The sequence below is a fragment of the Alligator mississippiensis genome, chromosome 1 (assembly GCF_030867095.1).
Source record: "Alligator mississippiensis isolate rAllMis1 chromosome 1, rAllMis1, whole genome shotgun sequence".
NCBI classification, from domain to species: Eukaryota; Metazoa; Chordata; order Crocodylia; family Alligatoridae; genus Alligator; species Alligator mississippiensis.
This window is the reverse complement of record NC_081824.1, coordinates 484,629,609-484,654,464: the sequence shown is the minus strand read 5'-3', so window position 1 is coordinate 484,654,464 and position 24,856 is coordinate 484,629,609. Positions and strand designations below refer to the sequence as shown.

The following is a 24,856-nucleotide window of genomic DNA, read 5'->3' as shown; positions in this document are numbered from 1 at the left end:
AATCGCTATCCAACACGTGTGCCTACATTCAGAATGGGCCAATAATGTGGCGCGAATCCTAATACAAATGGTGGGAACTTCTTTGCAGCGTGTATCACTATGATGCAAAAGAAATGCACCCTGAAAAGAAGCTGTAATCTGGCGGGAAATCCCCCGTTGCACTAGCGTTCTCCCTTGCAGCAGAGAACTCTTCCGTGCAAAGAAAGCGACAAATTTGGCGAGAAATAATTTAGTGGTGCCGAAGCGCACACACAAACAAAGCCCCACCGACCCCCCCGGTGCAGGCTCCGCACTGCCACCAGTCCCAGCCCCGTGCTCTGCAGTCCTGCTCAGCAGCAGCCCCTGCTGCTTCCCTACCTGCTTCTTGAAGCCAGGAAGAGACCGGGAAGCAGAGCAGGGCCCCGGGGCCCCCACCTGGAAGCGGTGCTGGCAGGGCCGGGCCCTTCCACCCACAGGGGTGGGAGCGACGTGCAATAAGGGATCTTTAGGTTTTGTGTACACATGAGCAGGTCGCTCTCACACTCATGGGTGCAAGGTCTGGGCGGGGCACATATACCCCTGACAGGTTGTCTGCATACCACTGCTGGTACCAAAGACTGGCACCCACCATCACACAGACGATGTCCCAGAGGAAAGAGCAGGTCCTGAAGGACTCAAGAATGCAGAGTACAAAGCAGAAACCAGCCAGGACGTACCTCCGAGAAGGGATCTGCCATCCATGGGGTGAAAGAGGGGAGCGCTTCCCTTAGTCACTGCACCACTCCTCTTACCCTCCAGTCTCCCTGTGCCCTGCAGCCCTCAGCACCCTCCTGCTCTCTCCATCCAGGGGAGCTGCCTCCCCACATCCCACCCCAGCCCCTCTGCCAAAGGCTCAGGTCCCCACTGCTGCCTCTGCTCCTGGCCACGGCCAGCTCAGAGCAATCATGTCCCGCTCCTGTCCCAGGGGAACAGAGTCCTGCAACTGCCTCTGGTGCAAAGGCTGTGCTATGTGGGCCCTTGTCTCTGACATCTGCCCCCAGCATCTGGGCATGGGGTCTGTTGCTCAGGCCCGCCTTCCTTGCTCCCTGACTTTGGGGCAGCCTCAGGCAGCTATCTCAGCAGCAGCCCATGTGTGCAGCCCAGCTACCTGTGTGAACACGCTCCCCTGCCTTCTGCACACGGGAACAGCTCAGGCACTGCCAGGAAGGAAGGTCTCCCTCCCTGCAATCCTCCCTCCCTTCGGGGAGCAGTGGTAGGGCCAGACTCCCAGCCAGGGGCCAGTCCCCTGGGCATGCAGGGGTCCCTTGGGCAGCTGAGCAGCAGTATACGTCCCGAGGATCATCATGCAGTCAAATGGCTGTGGCACTTTCAGGAAGGCCTCAGTACTCTGAGTAGGAGATTACAACGTGCTGCACTTCACCAGGAGAATATTTTTATACTTCCAGAGGGGAGGTAGACCTGCCACCAGCTGCACCGCCTTCACCCCTCCTACCACACTGCACTCACGTAAGGGACTCTACTGCCTCCTGCCCAGGTTCATTCAACACAGCAGGGTCCTGGCTGCACAGCGGGACAGGGAGGTGAAGTCCTGAGTGGGACCAACTCCTGCTCCTGAGGCTTAGCAACAAGCTCTGCGTAACAGTGAATTATCTGAAAGAGAAGGGTCTGGGAAGTCACAGAGAGATCTGCCCTGGAAAGGCCTGAGGGTTCCCGCGGCACAGCTCTGCAGGGGACACAGACACCAACCGCAAGGTACCATGTTCAGTCCAGGAGCTTTGCTAGCAGGGATGTCATGAGAGAATGCAAGGAAGGGAGGGAGGGAAGAGTGTCGGGGTGACAGTATTTGGATTTTGGGGAAGCACTGGATTTGCAGCTGAATAAAAGGCAATAACCCGTGGCTTAGCAGAGCTGCTGACCAGAAGGCAGAATGGTATGGTAAAAGTAACACTGCAAGACACTTAGGCAAGCATTTTCCTCACGACAGAGTACTGTTGTACGATATATAGTTCACGGTGTACAAGAAACAAGATGTAGACCTCTAGCTATCATGAGGAGATAAAGCACAAGCAAGACCTTGGAGATGGTGAAGACATCAGCAGGAAACTTCAAGTGACGGAGAGGAGCAGAGGTCAGGGTTTTAGGCATGCGCTCATAGCAAAAAGACATGTAAATGAGTGACATGCAAAGACAACTGCACGCTAATAAAGTAAGCCGTAAACAAAGGCGGAGTTTAAGGTGGGAAGGACTAAGGGTGCAGCGAAGGAGAGACAAAGGTGGGGTAAACGTTAATGAGCATCAACCAAGGTATATAAATATGAAACGAAATCATATTCACTGCAGCTCCCCTGTTTATTGAAGGTGGCCCGAAGCTGTCTCCACTTGGAATAAAGCAGTTGACAAGCAATTTGTGCATCGATCCACTGCCTCCCTAGTTTTGGGCATTGCATAGAGTCGGGTCTAACAAACAGCTCAGGGGGTGGCAGTAGCAGCTCCTGGCGGACCCTACTGGGCATGCGCAGGTCTGGGAGAGGGGTGATGTGGGGATGAGGAAAGGCGAGGTCAGGGAGGAGGGTAGGGAATGCTGCCCAGCCAGAAATGCACTCCTCCCTTCAACTCAGGGGCTCATATGCCAGAAGCCCTGGACCAGGAGGAAGGAGAAAGCTGGGAGGCAGCCACGGAAAGTCCCTGGGTGTCATTTCACGCCAGCTGTCTTGGGGAGGGCACCCTACCGTTAAGGCACTTCTTCCCCTGGGAGTACTATTTGCTTTTAGAGAAGGATGGGGAATGCACAGGCTCCAAGGCTGATGCAAGATCATTTCCTCCTCTTCTCCTTTCCCCGCATGGGGGCTGACTTCTACATGAGGTGTTTCTTCTTAGCCCCTCCCCACAATCAATCCTTGTGGGCCAGCCTCTGGGATCTGCACTCCCATTGTTCCCTACAAGGGGCACAGCCTGAGCAAAATCTTTCTGCACTCCACCGGCATGGGGGTGCTTGTCCGAATGCAGCACTGGTGACTACTGAGCAGGCAGACATCTCCAAGCCCTTCCTGCACTGCTGGCAGAATTAGGGATGCTTCTGGGTGTGCATGTGCTGATTCCAGGAGGGGTGGGAGAGATGGGTGAAGCTTTTCCAATACTCAGGGCTCCCATATAGCTTCTCCCCTGTGTAGATGCACTGGTGTTCGGCATAACCTGGAGGAGTAGGTGAAGCTCTCCGTACACTAAGAGCAATGATGCGGCTTCTCTTCTTTGTGGATGCGCTGGTGCTGGGCCAGGTGGGAGGATCGCACGAAGCTCTTTCCACACACAGCACTGATACGGCTTCTCTCCTGTGTGGATGCTCTTGTGCTTGGCAAGATAGGAGGAATGAATGAAGCTCTTCCCACACTCAGAGCACTGATGTGCCTTCTGTCCCATGTGTATCAGCTAATGCCAGACCAGGGTAGAAGACCAGGTGAAACTCTTCACACACACAGAGGACTGATGTGGCTTCTCCCCAGTGTGGATATGCTGGTGCGCGGTCAGGGAGGAGGATTGGGCAAACCTCTTACCACACTCAGAGCAGCGATGTGGCTTCTCCCCAGTGTGGATGCGCTGGTGCACGGTCAGGGAAGAGGACCAGGTGAAACTCTTCCCACAAACAGAGCACTGATGTGGCTTCTCCCCGGTGCAGATGCCCTCGTCCTGGGTCACGTTGGCATAATGGTGGAAGCACTTCCCACACCCAGAGGACTGATGTGGCTTCTCCCGCTCGTGGATCAGTTGATGCCGGGCCAGGTGGGAGGGGTAGGTGAAACTCTTCCCACACACAGAACAGTGATATGGCTTCTCCCCTGTGTGGATGCGCTGGTGCTTGCTCAGGTAGCAGGACTGGGCAAAGCTCATCCCACATTCAGAGCACTTATGTGGCTTCTCCCGTGTGTGGATAAGTTGGTGTCGAGCCAGTTTGGACAAGGAGATGAAGCTCTTCCCACACACAGAGCAAGGATAACGCTTCTCCCTTGCGTGCATGCACCTGTGTCTGGCCAGGCTGGAGGGCTGCCTGAAGCTCTTCCCACACCTTGTGCAGCCGTGTGGCTGCTCCCTCCTCTGCACAGAGAGGCTGGTCAAGCTCTTCCCACACGTGGCACGTACATGGGACTTCTCCGCAGCATGCTTTATCTTGTGCAGAGCCAAGAGTGAGGGGCAGCTAAAACTCTTCCTGCACTCAGGGCAGGAGTGGGCTCTCCCCCTGCGCTTGGCGGTGGGCTCCTGCTTCCCTCTGAGACCCCCCACACTGCCTTGGTTTGCATGCAGTGTCTCTCTCCAGTGCGCCTTTCCTTTCTGACTCTTCTGGTGTCTCAGCATGACATATTCATCCCTGCACCTTGGGCTGTTTCGGGCTTCTTTCCCTTCTTCACTCCAATGCCCAACTAGAGATGGGATCACATTCACTGCTACATTCTCCTGCTTTGGGGCATCCCGTGACCCTTGTGACACTGGTCCTTCGATGGCCTCAGTGAAGCCACCTCACCCATACTCCCCAGGGAAGCCCATGGTGGCTCCAGCTTTCCAGGCCCTTCCTCAGGACCCTGCTCCTCGGTTCTGCTCAGCAACCAGGCATGTCCTGCATGGGAGGAAGAAACACCAGATTAGTCCCTGCCCTGCTGCCAAGGGGCAAGCACTGCTATTCCCTGTGCTGGGATGGGCCTCAGAGCAGGACTGGACCTTGGCACTTGTGTTTCCTCAAGAAAACTAGGTGTTTCTGCCAAAATCCCAAGTGACAGGGGTGCGGAGTGCCAGGTCCCTGTGCCAGGCTCATCTTCTCTACTCGGTGGAGTTAGGAGTCAGATTCTCAAGGTTTCTGGCCCAGCTCTCAGCCCCATCACCCTAGGCCCTCCTGCAAGAAAAACGTGGGACATGTGCATTTTGACTGTACCCGAATGGCTTCATGTTTTAAGAGGCAGAGGATGAGACCAGAGGGATCTGCTCAAAGGAAAAATGAGGCTCTGAAAGGGCTGCTGTATCCCACAGCACTGGTGGGTCCCGGGGCGGATGGTGCTGAGCCCTCCACCTGACTGGGCTGACACGCTCCACATGCCCCAGTGCTTTGGTGAGACCCATCTGCAATGCTTGCCCTTGATCTCTGGCAGTCCTGAAAGCAGCATCTGGTACAAGGGTGAACAGCCTCGGGGTGCATGTCCAGGACTTGTCACCAGTCAGGAGCGTGTGCTGAGCACTGCCTTCCACTGCTTGGTAGCAAAACCCATCACATTTCATGCATTATCCCTCCAAGAAATGTTCTGGGAGTGGAGGATTGAGAGCAGTGATCTGCTTCCTACCTGTTCCAGGGGCAATGTCTGGTGCAGGGAATGAGTCCATGGAGCTTTCCTCTGCTAATGAATCCCAGGCAGCCTCCACATCACAGACAGCTGCGGTGGGACAAAGGCCTTGGCACGAACCCGCACACGGACTCTGGGCTGAGCCTCAGGCTTCGTGACACTCAGGGCCCCAGAGAGGAAACATCACAAGGGGAGAATCTGGTGCAAACAGCGGGGGGTTCATTTCCCCCCACAACATGACATCTTCTGAATCCCACCCACCCCACCCACCCACTTCATGCAGCCTGAGCCCAGGATTACACACATCCCGTGCTCGAGGGCAACCAGACAAGGAGACACCAGGGACAGCCCCAGCCTCTCTCTTGTCCAACGAGAATGGCTTTGGAGGCAATAATCCCAGAAGTGAGAGGCTGTGCCCATGAGGGTGAAGATAACCAGGGCAGAAGAGCCTAAAGATTTGTTCTGTTTAAGTCCTCATAACTACACTCTCCTAGGACTAGTTAGTGCGGTGGAGCTACTTGTGGCAAGGGAGTCTCGACGAAATGCCGCTTTGCCACCCCTGAGAAAGGCGAGTGCAGAGCGCCTGAAAACCTTGGCTCCCACTGCCTTGTGGGTTACTCTTGACTGGGAAAAGGATAGAGGGAGCCTACCCCAACAGAAAACCCCTGGTGAAAGCCAAGGAGGTGAGATGCATGGCAGGGTACACCTGGCAGCAGCTGTCACTTGAAGCAGAAAAGATTGTTGAGAAAGCAGTCTTTCAAGCTGCAAAGAGAGGAATCTGTGAAGGAGCTCCAGCAGGGCCAGGGCCAGACACAGTGTCAAAAATGATCCAATGACAAACTTAACAGGGGTTAAGCCCTTCCCTTTTCTGTCTGTGTTTTCCAGGATCTGGACCAGCAGTGAATCATCAAGAAGTTCACTTGGTACAAAAGAGTCGAGCTTCACTGCATTCTGCATAGTCATTGTCTTGCTTGCGCGGCTGTGTTTGTGTACCGTCGTTGCTGTAAGTGGCTGTGGTGTTAACTATGCTACACAAGGAAATGTAAGCACAAGTTCTGGATGGGTTCTGGAATATTTGCAAAGTGGCTACAGAAAATGGTACATCCCTGGAGCATGGCCTCATGGGTCTCAAACATATCAGTGACGCCAAAGATTGAGAAGAGCAGATTGACCGATTTTTTGTATTCTCATCCTTTTGTTGGTTTCCAGGGACTGCCAACAGGAGCCATTTCCAAGCAGTTTGCAGGCAGGAGTGCAAGCCCCTGCAAGGGCGCACCAGTGTTTGCACCAGCATTGGTACGAGGCGGGCAAGCAGAAGCCAAGTCCGATTCTTCGGCAGGGGACACAGGAAGACACGTCACTCTACATTAATGGTAAAGCCGTGATGGGCTGCCAGGGACCTGGCCCCAGGGATGCTGCCTGCCTGGGGCTCCTCTGAGTCCTCCACCCACACAGAGCCCGCATGCAGGTTAAGCCACCCTCCCCCCATCTGTGGGGGCTGCCTGGCAGGGCCTCTGTGCGCTGTGGGGGGAGTGGGGAGCGGGAGTTCCCTCGCCTGTCCCATGTGTGCCCACCTTCGGGCCCTGGAGGGGCAGGTGAGGGAGCTCCAGGCGGAGCTCAACGGGCTGAGGGGAATCAGAGCTGCCGAGGACAAAATTGACAGGTATTTCCATTCTCTGCAGGGTCAAGTACCTAGTGGAGAGGCACCCCGGGAGGGACCCGATGCAGCAGTATCACGGACCGTTACCACCAGGGCCAGGGCTACTTGTGCTCCCGCAGTGTCGACCCGCGCAGTACACCTGGGGAACAGGTACAAGGCCCTGGCAGCATGGGAGGAGGAGGCAGGGGAGGATGACTCCAGAGCAGCCGATGTGGCTCCACGCATGGCGCAGACTCAGCGATGCCGGAACACCCACAGGAAGAGACGCCGGGTCCTCGTCTGGGCAACTCCCTCCTGAGCAGAACCGAGTGACCCACCTGTCGCCCGGATCCCATGGCACGTGCGATTTGCTGCTTGCCTGGATTCAGGACATCACGGCCGTGATCCCAGACCTCATCCGGCCCTCTGATCACTCCCCCTTCGTCCTTATCCATGTGAACATGCATGACACGGCCGGGAGTTGTCCGGACCGCGTCATGAAAAACTACAAGGCTCTGGGCGACAAGCTTAGGGAGACAGGAGCACAGGTGGTTTTCTCATCTGTTCTTCTGGTGAGCAGACATGGAAGCTGCCACGAGGCCTGCATCGGAGAGGTCAATCGGCAGCTTCGGACCTGGTGTTACCGGGCAGCTTTGGATTCCTCGACCACGGCTCGCACTTTCACACAGGAGATATACTAGGGGAGGTCAGGCTAAATCTCTCCCTGAAAGGTAAGCATGCATTTCTCTTCCAGGTTGGCTGATTTTCTAAAGCGAGCTTTAAACCTAGGTTCGTCAGTGGATGGGGATGCAGAGGTACAGGAGGACACTTCGACATCAAGGCGGAGGAACACCCTTCTCAACACAGCGGCTGAAAGGGATCTCGCCCAAAGATGTCTCCACTTGGAATAAAGCTGTTGACGAGCAATGCGTGCATCGATCCATTTCCTCCCTACTTGTTGGGCATCGCATAGAGGCAGGGTCTAACAAAGAGCAGGTACCAAGTGCTGCACAGGTCTGCAGAGGCTGAAAAGCAAAACAGGTAAAAAAGGCTAATAGGGTGGCAGTAGCAGCTCCTGGCAGACTCCACTGGGCATGGGCAGGTCTGGGAGAGGGCTGATGTGCTGGTGAGGAAAGGCGAGGTCAGGGAGGAGGGTAGGGAATGCTTTCTCAGCCATAAATGAACTCCTCCCTGCAACTCAGGGGCTCATATGCCAGAAGCCCTGGACCAGGAGGAAGGAGAAAGCTGGGAGGCAGCCAAGGAATGTCCCTGGGTGTCATTTGAAGACAGCGGTCTGGGGGAGGTCACCCTATCATTAAGGCACTTCTTCCCCTGGGACTACTATCTGCTTTTAATTCATGATGGGGAATGCATAGGCTCCAAGCCTGATACAAAGATCATCTCCTCATCACATGGAGAAGACGCATCAAACACTATCTGGCACAGGGAAACGTGGCTCAGGACCATACAACCCCCACCAACAAAAGAAGAGAGCGACGGCAGCGGAGAAGAGGACCAGACAAGTGGTATGGAGGACAGCCACAGTGACAACAGCAGCAGCAGCGGGTCTTCCAGTGGAAGCTGCAGTGACAATGAAAAAAAGACCAGTTGAGCACAGTACCTGACCCCAGAAACGGCGCATGAGTAGGTGTGAAGGGAGGGCTGGTTGGAGAGACCAGAAAGGACTGGGTGCATTTTGTGTGTTGTGTGCGTGGCTTGACATTGTAATGGGTACGGGTGGCCAGCGGGCCTTTGTACGGGTGCGCAGGTGCACAGGAGTGTGGGTGCAAGGGTGCAGGGGTTTTTTTTTCTGTAACAGGATCGGTTTAGATACATATAACCATATATAGAGAGAGAAATATATTTTTACAAAAAAAAAAAATCTCATCTCCCCTTCGTTGGGGCTGATCTCTGCCTGAGGTGTTTCTTCTTACCCTTTCCCCACAATCAAAACTTGCGGGTGAGTGTCTGGGTTATGGACTCCCACTGTGCCCTACAAGGGACAAAGCCTGGGGGAACTCTTTGTTCAGGTCACCAGCATGGGGGTGCTTGTCTGAATGCACCACTGGTGGGTGCTGAGCAGACAGACATCTCCCAGGGCTTCCTGCACGGCTGGCAGAATTAGAGATGCTTCTGGGTGTGGATGTGCTGATACTGGGACAGGTGGGAGAGATGGGGGAAGTTTTTCCAATACTCAGAGCACTGATGTGGCTTCTCCCCTGTGTGGATGAGCTGGTGTCGGGTCAGGTGGGAGGATTGGGTGAAACTCTTGCCACACTCAGAACAGCGACGTGGCTTCTCCCCTGTGTGGAGGGCCTGGTGCAGGGTAAGGGTGGAGGACTGAGCAAAACTCTTCCCACACACAGAACAACGATGTGGCTTCTCCCGTGTGTGCATGCACCTGTGCCTGGCCAGGCTGCAGGGCTGCCTGAAGCTCATCCCACACTTTGTGCAGCAGTGTGGTTGCTGCCTCTTCTGCACACACCGGTGCTGGGACAACTTTTGCCAGCTGATGAAGTTCTTCCTGCACTTGTTGCAGCGGTGCGTCTTCCTCCCCAAGTGCATCCGACGGTGCTGAACCAGGGAGAAGAAATGGGTGAAGGTCTTACCACATGTGACACAGCAGTACTGACGCTTCTTCCTGTGCACATGTTGTTTTTTGAGCAGCTCCAAGCTGCGCACAAAGCTCTTCCCCCTTTTGGTGAAGCGGTGGGGGAGCTGTCCAGAATGGACCTGGTGGTGAGCAGCCAGGGTCGAGAGGCACGTAAAGCGCTTCCCACACGTGGCACATACATGGGGCTTCTTCCTAGCACGTCTTATCTTGTGCAGAGCCAGGCGCGAGGGGCAACTAAAGCTTTTCCTGCACTGAGGGCAGGAGTGGCCTCTCCCCCTGGGCTCGGTAGCGAGCTCCTGCCTCACTACCAGCTCCTCCACACTGCCCTGGTTTGCATGCAGTGTCTCTCTCCAGTGCGCCTTTCCTTTCGTTCTCTTCTGGTGTCTCAGCATGACATATTCATCCCTGCACCTTGGGCTGTTTCGGGCTTGTTCCCCTTCTTCACTCCAACGCCCAACTACAGATGGCACCTCATTCACTGCTACATTCTCCTGCTTTTGGGGCATCCCCTGGCCCTTGTGCCACTGGTCCTTCGCTGGGCTCAGGGAATCCACCTCACCCATACTCCCCAGGGAAGCCCATGGTGGCTCCAGCTTTCCAGGCCCTTCCTCAGGACCCTGCTCCTCGGTTCTGCTCAGCAACCAGGCATGTCCTGCATGGGAGGAAGAAACACCAGATTAGTCCCTGCCCCGCTGCCAAGGGGCAAGCACTGCTATTCCCTGTGCTGGGATGGGCCTCAGAGCAGGACAGGACTTGGCACTTGTGTTTTCTCTAGAAAACTAGGTATTTCTGCCAAAGGCCCAAGTGCCGGCGGTGAGGCAGTGCCAGGTCCCTGTGCCAGTTTCATCTTCCCTACTCGGTGGGGTTAAGCTGCACACTCACAAGGGTTTCTGGCCCAGCTCTCAGCCCCATCATCTCAGGCCCTATTAAATTACTATTTAATTACTATTAAACTTTACCTGATACTAAATGGGCAAGGGGCCATGTCAATCCTTGCGGGTCTTTGGCAAAAAGACTACTGACTCTTTGAATTTCAGGGCGTGGAACAACACCTGTCTGCACACGTGACAACACAAGCTATTTGAGGTCAGCACCCTGAAATGGCAGCGCAGGACAGGTCTCCAGTTTACAGGCTCCCTTTCACCCTGGGCACAACGCATTTTTGATAGGGGAGCTGGGTGGAGGGGACAGCCAGAACTCACCTGACAGCAGGTCCTCCGACCTCAAGATTGCCCCACAGTACACATCATCACAGACCCAGAGCTCGACCTGTTCTCGCTGGATGCGGCAGATCAAGTCAGGTGTGGGACCTCGATATCCTGCTTGGGCAGTGGTTAAAGAGAGTTTATTCACTGGTACTGTATTCAGAATAAGTAATTGAAATTTGATGAATGGAGGCAATGAACTCAAGGATTATACTAAGGACTTGAAGGACAAGGGAGAATGGACATTTAGGATGAAAGGGAAGTCATAGCAGGGGGAAGAGGATGGTCCATTTCATCCAGGTACTGGACATATGGTCATAGGAAAGCAAACACCAGTGCAATTCCAGGCAAATGAGTGGAAATGAGTTTCAACAGGACACACTAGGCAGGAGAGGGAGGAAATCAGAATAACTGCCCAAGGAATGGCTGTTAGTGCATTTTGAGGCACAATGAATGGCAAATGATATGATCATTGTGAGAAGGCAAAGGGAAATCATGTTATTAAGGGGAAAGACTCCAGGGAAGGCAGCTGGATAAAATGAAGGAGGAATATATACAAGTATGAGGTCTGAGAGGTCTGTTCATGGACAGAGCAGTGGGGAGCAAAGGGATTTAATCCCCCGCCCAAACGTTCATGAGGATGAAAGTGTTAATACCAGGAAGAAGGCAGAAAAGGATCTTGGAGTCAGTATTGATGCCAAAATGAACATGGGGCGACAGTGTGGGGACACGGTCAGGCCACAGTTGGAGTATTGCATCTAGTTCAGGGCGCCGCACTTCAGGAGGGATGTGGACAGCATGGAGGGGGTCCAGAGGAGGCCATTCACATGATCGGGGGGCAGCAGGGCAGGCCCTACGAAGAGAGGCGACGGGACCTGAACCTGTTCAGCCTCCACAAGAGAAGGCTGAGACGGGATCTGGTGGATGCCTATAAACTTGCCAAGGGGAACCAGCAGGCCATGGAAGAGTCCCTGTTCCCCCGAGCACTACCGGGGTAAGAAGGAACAACAGCCATAAGCTGACTGAGAGTAGATTCAAGCTAGACATTGGGAGGCGCTACTTCACTGTCAGGGCGGCGAGGAGCTGGAACCAACTTCCAAGGGAAGTGGTGCTCGCTGCAACCCTCAGGGCCTTCGAAAGAAGGCTAGGCAATTGCCTAGCCGGGGTCGTGTTATCCCAGCATCCCCCCTGGCATGGGCGGGAAAGTCGGATGTGATGATCTGCTTAGGACCCTTCCGACCCGACCAGCTACGAAACTATGAAGATGACAACAACACTGCAGAGCTCACATGGCTCGAGGGCAAAGCAAGAACCAGAGCTTTACCGAGGGAAACGAGGGCTTGGTAGTTCCTCAGCATCTGGTCCCGGTAAAGCCCCTTGTCCTCCTCTTCCAGCAGCTCCCACTCCTCCTGTATGAAATACACTGCCACGTCCTCAAACACCTCCCGCAGCTGCAGGCACAAGCGTTACAGCATCAGTGTCTCCTGCCCCGCTGCCCCCAGCCCCCACGGCCCTGTCTGCACGCACTCTGCACTACAGCCCTTTGCACGCTTAGCCAGGACAGACAGGGGTACGCTACTCAGCTGACACGTGACATGCAGGGATCCTGGTTTTGTCTGTTTGAAAACTGCAAGCTCTCTCATAAAAGAAAAAAAAATTGCTCCCAACCCATAGTCCCCCAGCCCTGCTGCTGCCCCACACTCCCCCATAGCCCCCTGGCCCTGCTGCGGACTCGCTCCCTATGTACAGCCCTGCTGGCACTGCTGGTCCCCTCAGTCCTCACCCACAGCACTCTGCCCAGCCCAGCCCTGCCTGCTCCGCGGCACCCTGGCCGTGGCTGCAGCCTGAGGGAGGTGCTGACTAGTGCAGCACAGCCCACGGGGTGGTAGGGAGGGCTGCCAGCTGCGGGCTCAGGCTCCCGGTCCTGCTGCCCGCCTCCTGAGGCCTCCATGGCAGAGAGCAGGACGCGGCGTGGCAGGACAGAGCAGGGTGGGACAGCTTGGTGGTGGTGCCACGAGCCGAGTGCCACCATGGCAAGGAGCCCTTGCCCACAGCGGGGGTTGTGGCGCAGACTTGTGCTTCCCGCTTTTGCTGCGTGGGCAGGGGGTGAATCACCATGGCGGTGCTTGGATCGCAGCAGCAGCATCTACCTTCCCTGCCTGGCCCCACTGAGTCCTCACCAGCCAGGACACACCATTAATGACCTCCACCTCCTCCTGGCAAAGGAGGGCCAATTCAGTGTCCTATGGGGCACGGACATGTCCTGGCTACCACGCAGCCCATTCTCACCAAGGCACCAGGCCTTGCAACGGAGCCTGATGCAAACACTGCTCCCTCCTCAATGCACACCACATCGTCACTGAGCCACGCAACATGGATCGTGGCATCAGAGGGTCATCCTCCTGGGCCCCTACTGTTCTTATAGGGCATCCCCTGCTTACAGTGCCCCGCTGCTGTCTACACTGCCAGATGGTGCAATCCCTCCAGGAAAGACTGAATCAACCCCGCTCCAACATCTGGTCCAGGAAGAGACAAAGGCTTGTGGCAGGACACTTTCACCTCCCTGGACTTCCCAGTGCTGGCCTCAGAGCAGCTGTCCTTACACCCAACACTGCAACACAAACCTGAACATGGAGTTGTGCAACCAGAAATCAAATGCAGGCTGGGTTGTGTTATGCACGGTCCACACAGGGACTGTGCAGTCTTCTCCGATTAACCGGATTAGCTGCTGTGTCCCCTTTGTGTGGGGGGGTCTTGGCTTGCATCCCCTCTCCCAGCACTGTCCCCCTTCCCACCACGCTGCCCCTCTGCACTTGGTATCCAAAAGACTCTCTCTATTCAATAGTCTGGTCTGTGCATACCCTTCAATTCAAACCTATCAAATGAGTGTGGAATCGAAAAAACCTGTGCTGCGCCTTTGATTCAGGTCATTTGTAAGCTGCAAATCCATCCCGGCTTCTGCCTCCCCTCACACTAACACACATAATCAGCAGCCAGGTGTGCAGCTCACTCCTGCCAAACTGATGGGCTGGGGGGACCCTGCTGGCATCGGCTGCAGAGACCCTCTGTGCTCCCCAGTCCTAGGCAGCGGGAGAGGCCTTGCTGGGCTCAGCTGTAGAGACCGCTGCCCCGGGCTCCCTGGTGCTGGCTGGCTGTCACGGCGTACCCAGAGGGGCTCTTCCCTGGTGCCTCAGCTCTTAAAATGTCCCATTTCAGGGGTTCTCAACCCTTCGTGTGTCAGGACCCATTTGTATACACCCATGGCCAGTCCCAACCCAGTGCCCCTCACTCCCAACCCGCTGCCCCCCACCCCCAGGGCCCAGCAGCCCAGGCTGTGGGGCAGGCAATGGGTGTGTTGGGCCGGGGGAGCCCCAAGCAGTCTTACAGGCTGCAACTCTGCCAGCCTGAAAACGAAAAGCAAGGTTTCCGGTCTGGACGACACGAGGCACTTCTGCACCCTCAGCCCCTCCTGGGTCCTGCTCCTGCAGCTCCCGCCGGGAAGGGGAAGCCCACGGCTGCCACGGGCTCCAGCTTTGGGTCCGACCTCGCACCCGGCTGGGACCGCGGCGGCGCCGCGAGGACAAGGCCGGGACCCCAGGTGCCCCCCCCCGCGCGGGGCCCGCCCCCCCCACAGCCCGGGGCGGCCCCGGCCGGGACGAGCGGCTGCGGCGGAAGCGCACGCGGACCCGGCCCCTCCCGCCCGCCCGCCGAGTCCTGCTGCCGGGGGCGGGGCTCTGCCCCTTCCTCCAATCGTTGCACGGGTCGGATTTGCATATGCAAATCGGACACGAGCCGGCCGCTCTGCAGTCTGCACCTGGCGGGAGGAAGGAGACCTAGCCCCGCCCCGGCCGCAAAGCGCCCTGGGAAGAGCCGGGGCCCCGCCCCCCGCAGGAGCGCCGTGCACGCGTGTGCGGACAGCGAGACCCGCCCCACCCTACCCTCCGATGAGCCTCCCCCACGGGCGGGGCGGGGCGGGGCACACAGCACGTGCTGCACGGGCGGGGGCAGCGAGCCAGCGAGCCCCCGGAGCCGGGCGCAGGCGAGGGGTCGGGGGCAGGCCTGGGCGGCTGTCCCGCCTCGGGGGGAGCCTCGAGCGCCGGCTGCTGCCCCGGACGGGCCACGAGATGGAAAAGCCCCGCGGCCCGCTGGGACGGGCTGTGGTCTGTCTGGCGGGTCGCGGTCCCGCGTCTTCCTCGCAGCTCCCCGCACACACACGCTCTACGGCTGTTGGCTCTTGCCGTGCGGCCGCGGTCACACTCGGTGATGTCATTGCCGTGCTAAGGATCCGTGTTGTAATAATATCCACCAATGCGAGGCCGGTGCAGGCCTCCTTGTCCCCCTTGCGCTGCGGCTGGTGCAGGGGAGGGGATGTGGGAGTCCCCGTGACTTCCAGCCGGTCGGTGCCGGTGCCGGTGCCGTCCCCCTGTCGTGCCCCAGCTCGAGTCTGGGATCGTGCCCGGTATGCAAAGGCCAATAAAGATACCAGGGGTGAAAGTACAAAGGTTTACTGCTAGCAATAAAAGGTTACGTGAAATTATTCCGCTCGCACAAGCACACCAGATCACTAATCTAAGCATCTCTTATACAGGAGTTTTTGAGCCTTCATAAGCATACTTGTTTGCTGATTGGTTATGAGTGACGCAAGAAGTTCTTTACTGAGCGTGTCTCTATACCTGTGTTTTAGCCATGTATCTCATTTGCATACATGTGTGTTTCATTAGCATACTTCTTCCCCACCCAGGGGCGTGATTTTTAGTATTCTAATGAGCCCTTTTAACCCAGTTCCCTGTTTTTTCTTTTTGTTTTCAAGCCCCCTTTATCTAGGACTGTCTCCTCCTTATCATTGCAGATGGGCATTCGTCACATAGCATTCTCTTCCGCTTCGTCTTCGGGCACTGCTTTCTAGGTCACTCCTTACATTCCCCCAGGCCTCCGTCCTGCTGCAGCCCCGGGACAGGCAGACCTGGGCGCTGTCGGCACGTGGATGCTTCTCAAGCAAGTGCCCCGGGCCGGGCGCGTCCCCAGATCTCTGCCAGAGCTGCTCGGCGGGTCTGTGCTCCGACACGTCCGGGCTGTTGTTCTCCCAGTGCCCCGGCAGCATTTCACATGTCCGTGCTGTGCGTTTCCCCGCTTCCCCCCTGAAAATGTGAATGTGACAGCACCAACATCGCGGCGGCGTCTCCCCCAGCAGCGATGTCCCTGCCAGCTCGGATGCGGCACTGTGATCTCCACCGGCGCTGGGCTCATCTCCAGCCTCGTGCCTGTGGAGGTCTGTTAGGGAGAGCGGTGGCACGATGAGTCTCCCTTCTCCCCCCTCTTCCACACACTGCAGCCTCCAGCTCCCTTCACCCCAGGCCAGTCCACGGGACGAGCAGGGCTTTCCCCTGCCCCCACCCCAGGGCTCACCTGTGCATTCTCTTCCACCCGCAGGTGCTGGGACCCTGAGCCGAGCGGATCAGCAGCCTCCAGAGGAAGGGCCTGTGAACCTGGAGCCGCAGAGACCCTCCCCAGGGAGACGGGGACAGAGCGGCTCCCTGACACCTGGGCCGGGCCAGCTGCAAGAGGGGCAGGGCAGGCCGGCAAAGCAGGGGCAGAGCATGGAGGTGAGCAGGGCACCAGCTGGAGGTGGGGGTGGGAGTGCAGCTGGGGCAGAGCCCAGGAGGAGCCGGGGTGCTGTCAAGAGTTTGGGGAGCAGAGACCTGAAGAGTGAGACGTCTCTGGTGACAGTTGCAATCCCCCCAGGCTGCATTAGCAGGCGCGCACTCCCGGGTGCAGAGAGCCAGGGGTGCTGGCACGGGAAGGCCTGGGCAGAGTCCCTGGAGCTGGGCTCCCTGCCTCTAAATGTGCTGCCTGGGCTGCCTCCAAGGGCTGAGGAAATGGAGCGTGTTGAGCTGGGCTGAGGCCGACACACGAGCTCCTATGTCCACAGCTGCATCCGTGGCTAAGGTGCAAATACTTGTAGTAGAGCGAGTACAGACAGGGCAGCGGGGGCAGGAGACACTGATGCTGTAACGCTTGTGCCTGCAGCTCCGGAAGGTGTTCGAGGACGTGGCAGTGTATTTCACACGGGAGGAGTGGCATCTGCTGGAAGAGGAAGACAAGGGGCTTTACCAGGACCAGATGCTGAGGAACTACCAAGCCCTCCTTTCCCTGGGTAAAGCTGTGGTTCTTGCCTCTCCCTGCAGCCATGTGAGCTCTGAAGTGTTGTCTTCTCCCTGGTTTTCAAGTGTCTTCTGCTCATGACCTCCTGATATCAAGCCTGAACCTACTCAATCAATTTGTGGCTGTTGTTCCTTGTTATCCCAGGTGGGGCTCGGGGAGCAGAGCTGCACCTGTTTTCCGCTGGTCCCCACTGGTGAGTTCATAGAGGGCCACCAGATCTCCTCTCAGTCTTCTCTTGTGCAAGCTGAATAGATTCAGGCCGTTTAGTCTGTCTTAGTAGGGCCTGCCCTGCTACCCCTTCACCATGTGAGTGGCCCTTCTCTGGACCCTCTCAAGGTTAGCCACATCCCTCTTTGAAGTGCGGCGCCCAGAACTGGACGCAGTACTCCAACTGTGGCCTGACCAGCGCCGCATGGAGGGGAGGATCACCTCCCTGGACCTGCCTGAGATGCATCTGTGCATGCACAACAAGGTCCGGTTAGCCTTACTGACTGTCACCCCATGTTCATCTTGGAGTGTATGTTGACTCCCAAGATCCCTTTCAGCTGCTGTGTTGAGAAGGGTGTTCCTCCGCCTTGACGTCAAAGTGTCCTCCTGTACCTCTGCATCCCCATCCACCGACGAACCTCGGTTGAAAGCTGGCCGTAGAACTTCAGCCAACCTGGAAGAGAAACGCACGCTTACCTTTCAGGGAGAGATTTAGCCTGATCCACCCTAGCATGTTTGCTGCGCAGAAGGGCGGGCCATGGTGGAGGAATGCAAAGCCGCCCGGTAACACCAGCTCCAAGTCACCAGTTGACCTCTTCATCCCCATCCACCGACGAACCTAGGTTTAAAGCTCGCTGTACAAGATCAGTCAACCTGGAAGAGAAATGCATGCTTACTTTTCAGGGAAAGATTTAGCCTGCTCTGCCCTAGCATGTCTCCCGTGTGGAAGTGCGAGCCGTGGTCAAGGAATCCAAACCTGCCAGGTAACACCAGGTCCAAAGCTGCCGGTTGACCTCTCTGATGCAGGCCTTGTGGCACCATCCATGTCTGCTCACCAGAAGAACAGATGAGAAAACCACCTGTGCTCCTGTCTCCGTAAGCGTCATACGTGCCCATATGGATGGGGGTCAAGGGGTAGTGATCAGAGGGCTGGATGAGGTCTGGGATCACGGCCGTGACGTCCTGAATCCAGGCAAACAGCAAATCGCACGTGCCATGGGATCCGGGCGACAGGTGGGTCCCTCCGTTCCGCTCAGGAGGGAGTTGCCCAGACGAGGACCCGGCGTCTCTTCCTGTGGGTTTTCCGGCATCGCTCAGTCTGGGCCGTGCGTGGAGCCACATCGGGTGCTCTGGAGTCATCCTCCCCTGCCTCCTCCTCCCATGCTGCCAGGGCCTCGTACCTGTTCGCCAGGTGTACTGCGGGGGTCAACACTGCAGGAGCACAAATAGCCCTGGCCCTGGTGGTAACGGTCCGTGATACCATTGGGGCGTTGGGTCCCTCCCGGGATGCCTCTCCACTAGGTACTTGACCCTGCAGAGAATGGAAATACTCATCAATTTTGTCCTCGGCAGCTCTGATTCCCCTCAGCCCATTGACCTCCTCCTGGAGCTCCCTCACCTGCCCCTCCAGGGCCCGAAGGTGGGGACACGTGGGACAGGCGAGGGTCACCGTGCACTCCCCGCACAGCCCACAGAGGCCCTGCCAGACATCCTGCCACGTCCTTACCACTACTGTAGAGTGACCTGTCTTCCTCTTTCCCCTGTTGAAGAATCGGACCTGGCTTCTGCTTGCCCACCTTGTGCCAATGCCGGCGCAAACACAGGCGCGCCCTTGCAGGGGGCTTGCACTCCTGCCTGCAAACTGCCTGGAAACGGCTCCTGTTGACAGTCCCTGCTCACTGACTCCCTGCTCACGGGCCATTGCAGGGCTGGGGGGCTATGGGTTTGTTTTTTTTTATGAGAGAATTTGCAATTTTTAAAGAGAAAACCAGGATCCCTGCATGTCATGTGTCAGCTGAGTAACGTACCCCTGGCTGTCCTGGCTAAGTGTGCAAAGCGCTGTAGTGCAGAGTGAGTGCAGACAGGGCTGTGGGGGCAGCGGGGCAGGAGACACTGATGCTGTAACGCCTGTTCCTTCAGCTCCGGGAGGTGTTCCTTAGGCAGTTATTCTCATTTCCTCCCTCTCTTGCCTAGTGTGTCCTGTCCAAACTCATTTCCACTCATTTGCCTGGAATTGCACTGGTGTTTGCTTCCTGTGACCATACATCCACTACCTGGATGAAAAGGACCATCCTCTTCCCCCTGCTATGCCTTCCCTTTCATCCTAAATGTCCATCTTCCCTTGTCCTTCAAGTCCTTAGTCTAATCCTTGAGTTCATTGGCTCCATTCCCCAAATTTCAGTTGCTCATTCTGCATCCAGTACCAATGGTTAAACTCTCTCTAACCACTTCCCAAACAGGATATCGAGGCCCTGCCCCTGAACTGATCTGCCGCATCCAGGGAGGACAGGTGGAGCTCTGGGTCTGTTGTGATGAGGACCGTGGGGCAATCTCGAGGTCGGAGGACGTGCTGCCAGGTGAGTTGTGGCTGTCCCCTCCACCCAACTCCCCTCTCGCAAATGCTCCATGCCCAGGGTGAAAGGGAGCCTGGAAACTGCAGACCTGCCCTGTGCTGCCATTTCAGGGTGTTGACCTCATATAGCTTATGCTGTCGTGTGTGCAGACAGGTGTTGTTCCACCCCCTGAAATTCAAACTATGGAAACTCTCGGTAGTCTTTTTGCCAAAGACCCCCAAGGATAGACATGGCCTCTTGTCTGATTTAATATCAAGTAAACTTTAATAGTAATTTTTACAAGTTCCTCCCTGCATTACAACCTGACACATGGCTCCTTTAGATATTACAGCAGCAGTGTTTGGTGGTGCCAGCCTCGTGTCCTCCGCTGGGTGTGGGAGATGTTTGTTTCTGGCTTTCCTGCTGTTCACGTAGAAATGCACGACCGCGCCCTAACTCCCCAGAGTAAGAGCATGCACACAACACCCTCTTCCTTTGTCCAGTATTTCAGTAACTTGTCTAAATTGTCTAATCCTCAAGTTCCTTACCAGCTGAACAGTTTTTCACCAGTCATAATTATGGGTTAGTTTTCTAAACTCTTCCAGTACTGAAATGATGGTTTTCTTTGATATTTAAGATGGCAGAGAAACATCTCATGGTCAGAGCTTTTTTGGACCAGATGTGTTCTCAGGAATTCTGCCCCTTTTATACAGTCGGCAACACTTTCCTTGTTCTTTCAAGTGTATTGCTTGTGCCATTGTAGATAATCGTCAAAAGGAAACCAACAAAAGGATGAGAATCCAAACAAAAGGTCAGTCCGCCCTTCTCGATCTTTGGCGTGACTGATATGTTTGAGGCCCAGGAGGCCATGCTCCAGGGATGTACCATTTTCTGTAGCCACTTTGCAGATATTCCAGAACCCATCCAGAACTTGTACTTACATTTCCTTGTCTAGCACAGTTAACACCACAGCCACTTACAGCAATAACGGTATACAAACACAGCCGAGCAAGCAAGACAATGACTATGGAGAACGCAGTGAACCTTGAATCTTCTTTGTACCAAGTGAACTTCGTGATGATTCACTGCTGGTCCGCATCCTGGAAAACACAGACAGAAAAGGGAAGGGCTTAACCCCCTTTAAGTTTGTTCCTGTCATTGGATCATTTTTGACACTGTGGCTTGGCCCTGCCCCTGGCCCTGGTCCTGGCCCTGCTGGAGCTCCTTCAGAGATTCCTCTCTTTGCAGGTTGAGAGGCTGCTTTTTTAGCAATATTTTCTACTTCAAGTGACAGCTGCTGCAAGGTGTACCCTGCCACACACTTTCCTTCTTTGGCTTTCACCAGGGGTTTTCTGTTGGGGTAGGCTCCCCCTATCCTTTCCCAGCCAAGAGTAAACCACAAGGCAGTGGGAGCCAAGGTTTTCAGGCACTCTGCACTCCCCTTTCTCAGGGGTGACAACGTGGCATTTCGTAGAGACTGCCGTGCCTCAAGTAGCTCCACCATACTAACTAGTCCTAGGAGGGTGTAGTTATGAGGACTTAGTCAGGACTAATCTTTCGGTTCTTCTGCCCTGGTTATCTTCACCCTCATGGGCACAGCCTCTCACTTCTGGGCTTTTTCACCCCCAGCCATTCTTGTTGGACAAGAGAGAGGCTGGGGCTGTCCCTGGTGTCTCCTGGTCTGGTTGACCTGGAGCACGGGGCGTGTGTAATCCTGGCCTCAGGTTGCATGAAGTGAGTTGGTGGGGTGGGTGGGATTCAGAAGATTTCATGTTGTGGGGGGAAATGAACCCCCCACTGTTTGCACCAGAATCACCCCTTGTGATGTTTCCTCTCTGGGGCCCCGAGTGTTACGAAGCCTGAGGCTCAGCCCAGAGTCCGTGTGCGGGTTCGTGCCAAGGCCTTTGTCCCAGTGCAGCTGTCTGTGATGTGGAGGCTGCCTGGGATTCATTAGCAGAGGAAAGCTCCATGGGCTCATTCCCTGCACCAGACATTGCCCCAGAAACAGGTAGGAAGCAGATCACTGCTCTCAATCCTCCACTGCCAGAACATTTCTTGGAGGGATAATGCATGAACCATGATGGGTTTTGCTACCAAGCAGTGTAAAGCAGTGCTCAGCACACACTCCTGACTGGTGATAAGTCCTGGACATGCACCACGAGGCTGTTCACCCTTGTACCTAGATGCTGCTTTCAGGACTGCCAGAGATCAAGGGCAAGCATTGCAGATGGGTCTCACCAAAGCCCTGGGGTTTCTGGCGTGTGTCAGCCCAGTCAGGTGTAGGGCTCAGCACCATCTGCCCCTGGACGCACCAGTGCTGTGGGATACAGCAGCCCTTTGAGAGCCTCATTTTTCCTTTGATCAGATCCCTCTGGTCTCATCCTCAGCCTGTTAAAACATGAAGCCATTCAGGTACAGTGCAAACGCACATGTCCCACGTGTTTGTTGGAGCAGGGCCTGAGGTGATGGGGCTGAGAGCTGGGCCAGAAACCTTGAGAGTCTGCCTCTTAACCCCACCGAGTAGAGAAGATGAGACTGGCACAGAGACCTGGCACTGCCTTACCCCCAGCACTTGGAATTTGGCAGAAACACCTAGTTTTCTTGAGGAAACACAAGTGCCAAGGTCCAGTCCTGCTCTGAGTCCCATCCCAGCAGAAGGAGTAGCAGTGCTTGCCCCTTGGCAGCAGGGCAGGGACTAATCTGGTGTTTCTTCCTCCCATGCAGGACATGCCTGGTTGCTGAGCAGAACTGAAGAGCCAGCTGCTGAGGAGGGGCCTGGAAAGCTGGAGCCAGCATGGGCTTCCCTGGGGAGTATGGGTGAGGTGGATTCCCTGACCCCAGCAACAGACCAATGGCACAAGGGTCAGGGGATGCTCCAAAAGCAGGAGAATGTAGCAGTGAACAAGGTCCCGTCTCTATTTGGGCATTGGAGTGAAGAAGGGAAACAAGCCCAAAACAGCCCAAGGTCCAGGGATGAATTTGTGGTGCTGAGACACCAGAAGAGGCAGAAAGGAAAGGCCCACTGGAGAGAGACACTGCATGCAAGGCAAGGCAGTATGGGGGGCCTCAGAGGGAAGCAGGAGCCCACCACCAAGCGCAGGGGGAGAGCCCACTCCTGCCCTGAGTGCAGGAAAAGTTTTAGCTGCCCCTCAGTCTTGGCTCTGCACAAGATAAAGCATGCTGGGGAGAAGCCCCATGTTAGCACCAAGTGTGGGAAGAGCTTGACCAGCCTCTCTGTGCAGAGGAGGCAGCAGCCACACGGCTGCACAAGGTGTGGGAAGAGCTTCAGGCAGCCCTCCAGCCTGGCCAGGCACAGGTGCATGCACACAAGGGAGAAGCGTCATCCTTGCTCTGTGTGTGGGAAGAGTTTCACCTGGTCCTCTGACCTGGTCCGTCATCAGCTGATCCACACAGGGGAGAAGCCACATCATTGCTCTGTGTGTGGGAAGAGCTTCGTCCAATCGTGGAACCTGACCAAGCACCAGCGCATCCACACAGGGGAGAAGCCATATCAGTGCTCTGTGTGTCAGAAGAGCTTCACCTACATCTCCAGCCTGAAACAGCACCAGCATATCCACACAGGGGAGAAGCCATTTCAGTGCTCTGTGTGTGGGAAGAGCTTCACCCAGTCCTCCCACCTAGCTGAGCACCAGCGCCTCCACACAGGGGAGAAGCAACATCGCTGTTCTGAGTGTGGGAAGAGCTTCACCCGACCCTCCCACCTGACCCATCACCAGCTCATCCACACAGGGGAGAAGCCACATCAGTGCTCTGTGTGTGGGAAGAGCTTCACCAACCGCTCCGGTCTGACCCGGCACCAGCTCATCCACACAGGGGAGAGGCCACATCAGTGCTCTGTCTGTGGGAAGAGATTCACCCAGCGCTCCCACCTAGCTGAGCACCAGCGCATCCACACAGGGGAGAAGCCACATCAGTGCTCTGTGTGTGGGAAGAGCTTCACCTACATCTCCAGCCTGACACTGCACCAGCGCATCCACACAGGGGAGAAGCCACATCAGTGCTCTGCATGTGGGAAGAGCTTCACCAACCGCTCCAGTCTGACACAGCACCAGCGCATCCACACAGGGGAGAAGCCATATCAGTGCTCTGTGTGTCAGAAGAGCTTCACCTACATCTCCACCCTGAAACAGCACCAGCATATCCACACAGGGGAGAAGCCATTTCAGTGCTCTGTGTGTGGGAAGAGCTTCACCCAGTCCTCCCACCTAGCTGAGCACCAGCGCCTCCACACAGGGGAGAAGCCACATCGCTGTTCTGAGTGTGGGAAGAGCTTCACCCGACCCTCCCACCTGACCCATCACCAGCTCATCCACACAGGGGAGAAACCACATCAGTGCTCTGTGTGTGGGAAGAGCTTCAGCCGATCCTCCCACCTGACCCGGCATCAGCTGATCCACACAGGGAAGTAGCCACATTAGTGCTCTGCATGTGGGAAGTGCTCCACACTGTCCTTCAGGTGGGCCTAGCCCCAGCATGTCTACACAGGGGACAAGCCACATGAGTGCTCTGTGTGTGGGAATAGCTTCCCCCACTCTTCCCATATGGTGCAGCACCAGCTTATCCACAAAAGGGAGAAGCCAGATCAGTGCTATGAGTGTGGGAAGAGCTTCACCCACTCTTCCAAGCTGGCCCAGCAGCAGTGCATCCACAAAGGGGGAGAAGCCACATCATTGCTCTTAGTGGAGGCAGAGCTTCACCTACTCCGGCAGCCTGTGCTGAACACCAGTGCATCTACACAGGGGAGAAACTACATCGGTGCTCTGAGTATTGGAAAAGCTTCCCCCATCTCTCCCACCTGTCCCAGTATCAGCACATCCACACCCAGAAGCATCTCTATTTCTGCCAGCCGTGCAGGAAGCCCTGGGAGATGTCTGCCTGCTCAGCACCCACCAGTGGTGCATTCAGACAAGCACCCTCATGCTGGTGACCTGAACAAAGAGTTCCCCCAGGCTTTGTCCCTTGTAGGGCACAGTGGGAGTCCAGAACCCAGACACTCACCCCCAAGTTTTGATTGTGGGGAAGGGGTAAGAAGAAACACCTCAGGCAGAGATCAGCCCCAACGAAGGGGAGATGAGATTTGTTTTTTGTAAAAATATATTTCTCTCTCTATATATGGTTGTATGTATCTAAACCGATCCTGTTACAGAAAAAAAAAAAACCCTGCACCCTTGCACCCACACTCCTGTGCACCTGAGCACCCGTACAAAGGCCCGCTGGCCACCCGTACCCATTACAATGTCTGAAGCCACGTGCAAAACACACACAATGCACCCAGTCCTTTCTGGTCCCTCCAACCAGCCCTCCTTTCACACCTACTCATGCCCCGTTTCTGGGGTCAGGTACTCTGCTCAACTGGTCTCTTCATTGTCACTGCA

General features: G+C 55.9%; 2 protein-coding genes and 1 pseudogene across 2 annotated transcripts; 1 reads left to right on the top strand and 2 right to left on the bottom strand.

Annotated features, from left to right (window-relative positions):
• LOC132249635 (zinc finger protein 585A-like) overlaps positions 1–6,973 on the bottom strand; it is a 30,036-nt pseudogene extending 23,063 nt beyond the window's left edge.
• Positions 6,974–7,890: 917 nt separating this feature from the next.
• On the bottom strand, positions 7,891–18,267 carry LOC132249634 (uncharacterized). The gene is made up of 5 exons (XM_059725208.1): positions 17,964–18,267; positions 14,144–14,421; positions 12,083–12,209; positions 10,756–10,872; positions 7,891–7,964 (listed from the first exon to the last, which is right to left on the bottom strand). Exons 1-5 carry the CDS (start codon positions 18,265–18,267, stop codon positions 7,891–7,893), a joined length of 900 nt encoding a protein of 299 aa, XP_059581191.1.
• An 818-nt stretch (positions 18,268–19,085) lies between these two features.
• Positions 19,086–24,592, top strand: LOC132249298 (zinc finger protein 883-like). The gene is made up of 2 exons (XM_059723984.1): positions 19,086–19,484; positions 22,185–24,592. The coding sequence occupies exons 1-2, from the start codon at positions 19,334–19,336 to the stop codon at positions 23,888–23,890; spliced, it is 1,857 nt and encodes a 618-aa protein (XP_059579967.1). The 5' UTR covers positions 19,086–19,333; the 3' UTR covers positions 23,891–24,592.
• The last annotated feature ends 264 nt before the right edge of the window (positions 24,593–24,856 follow it).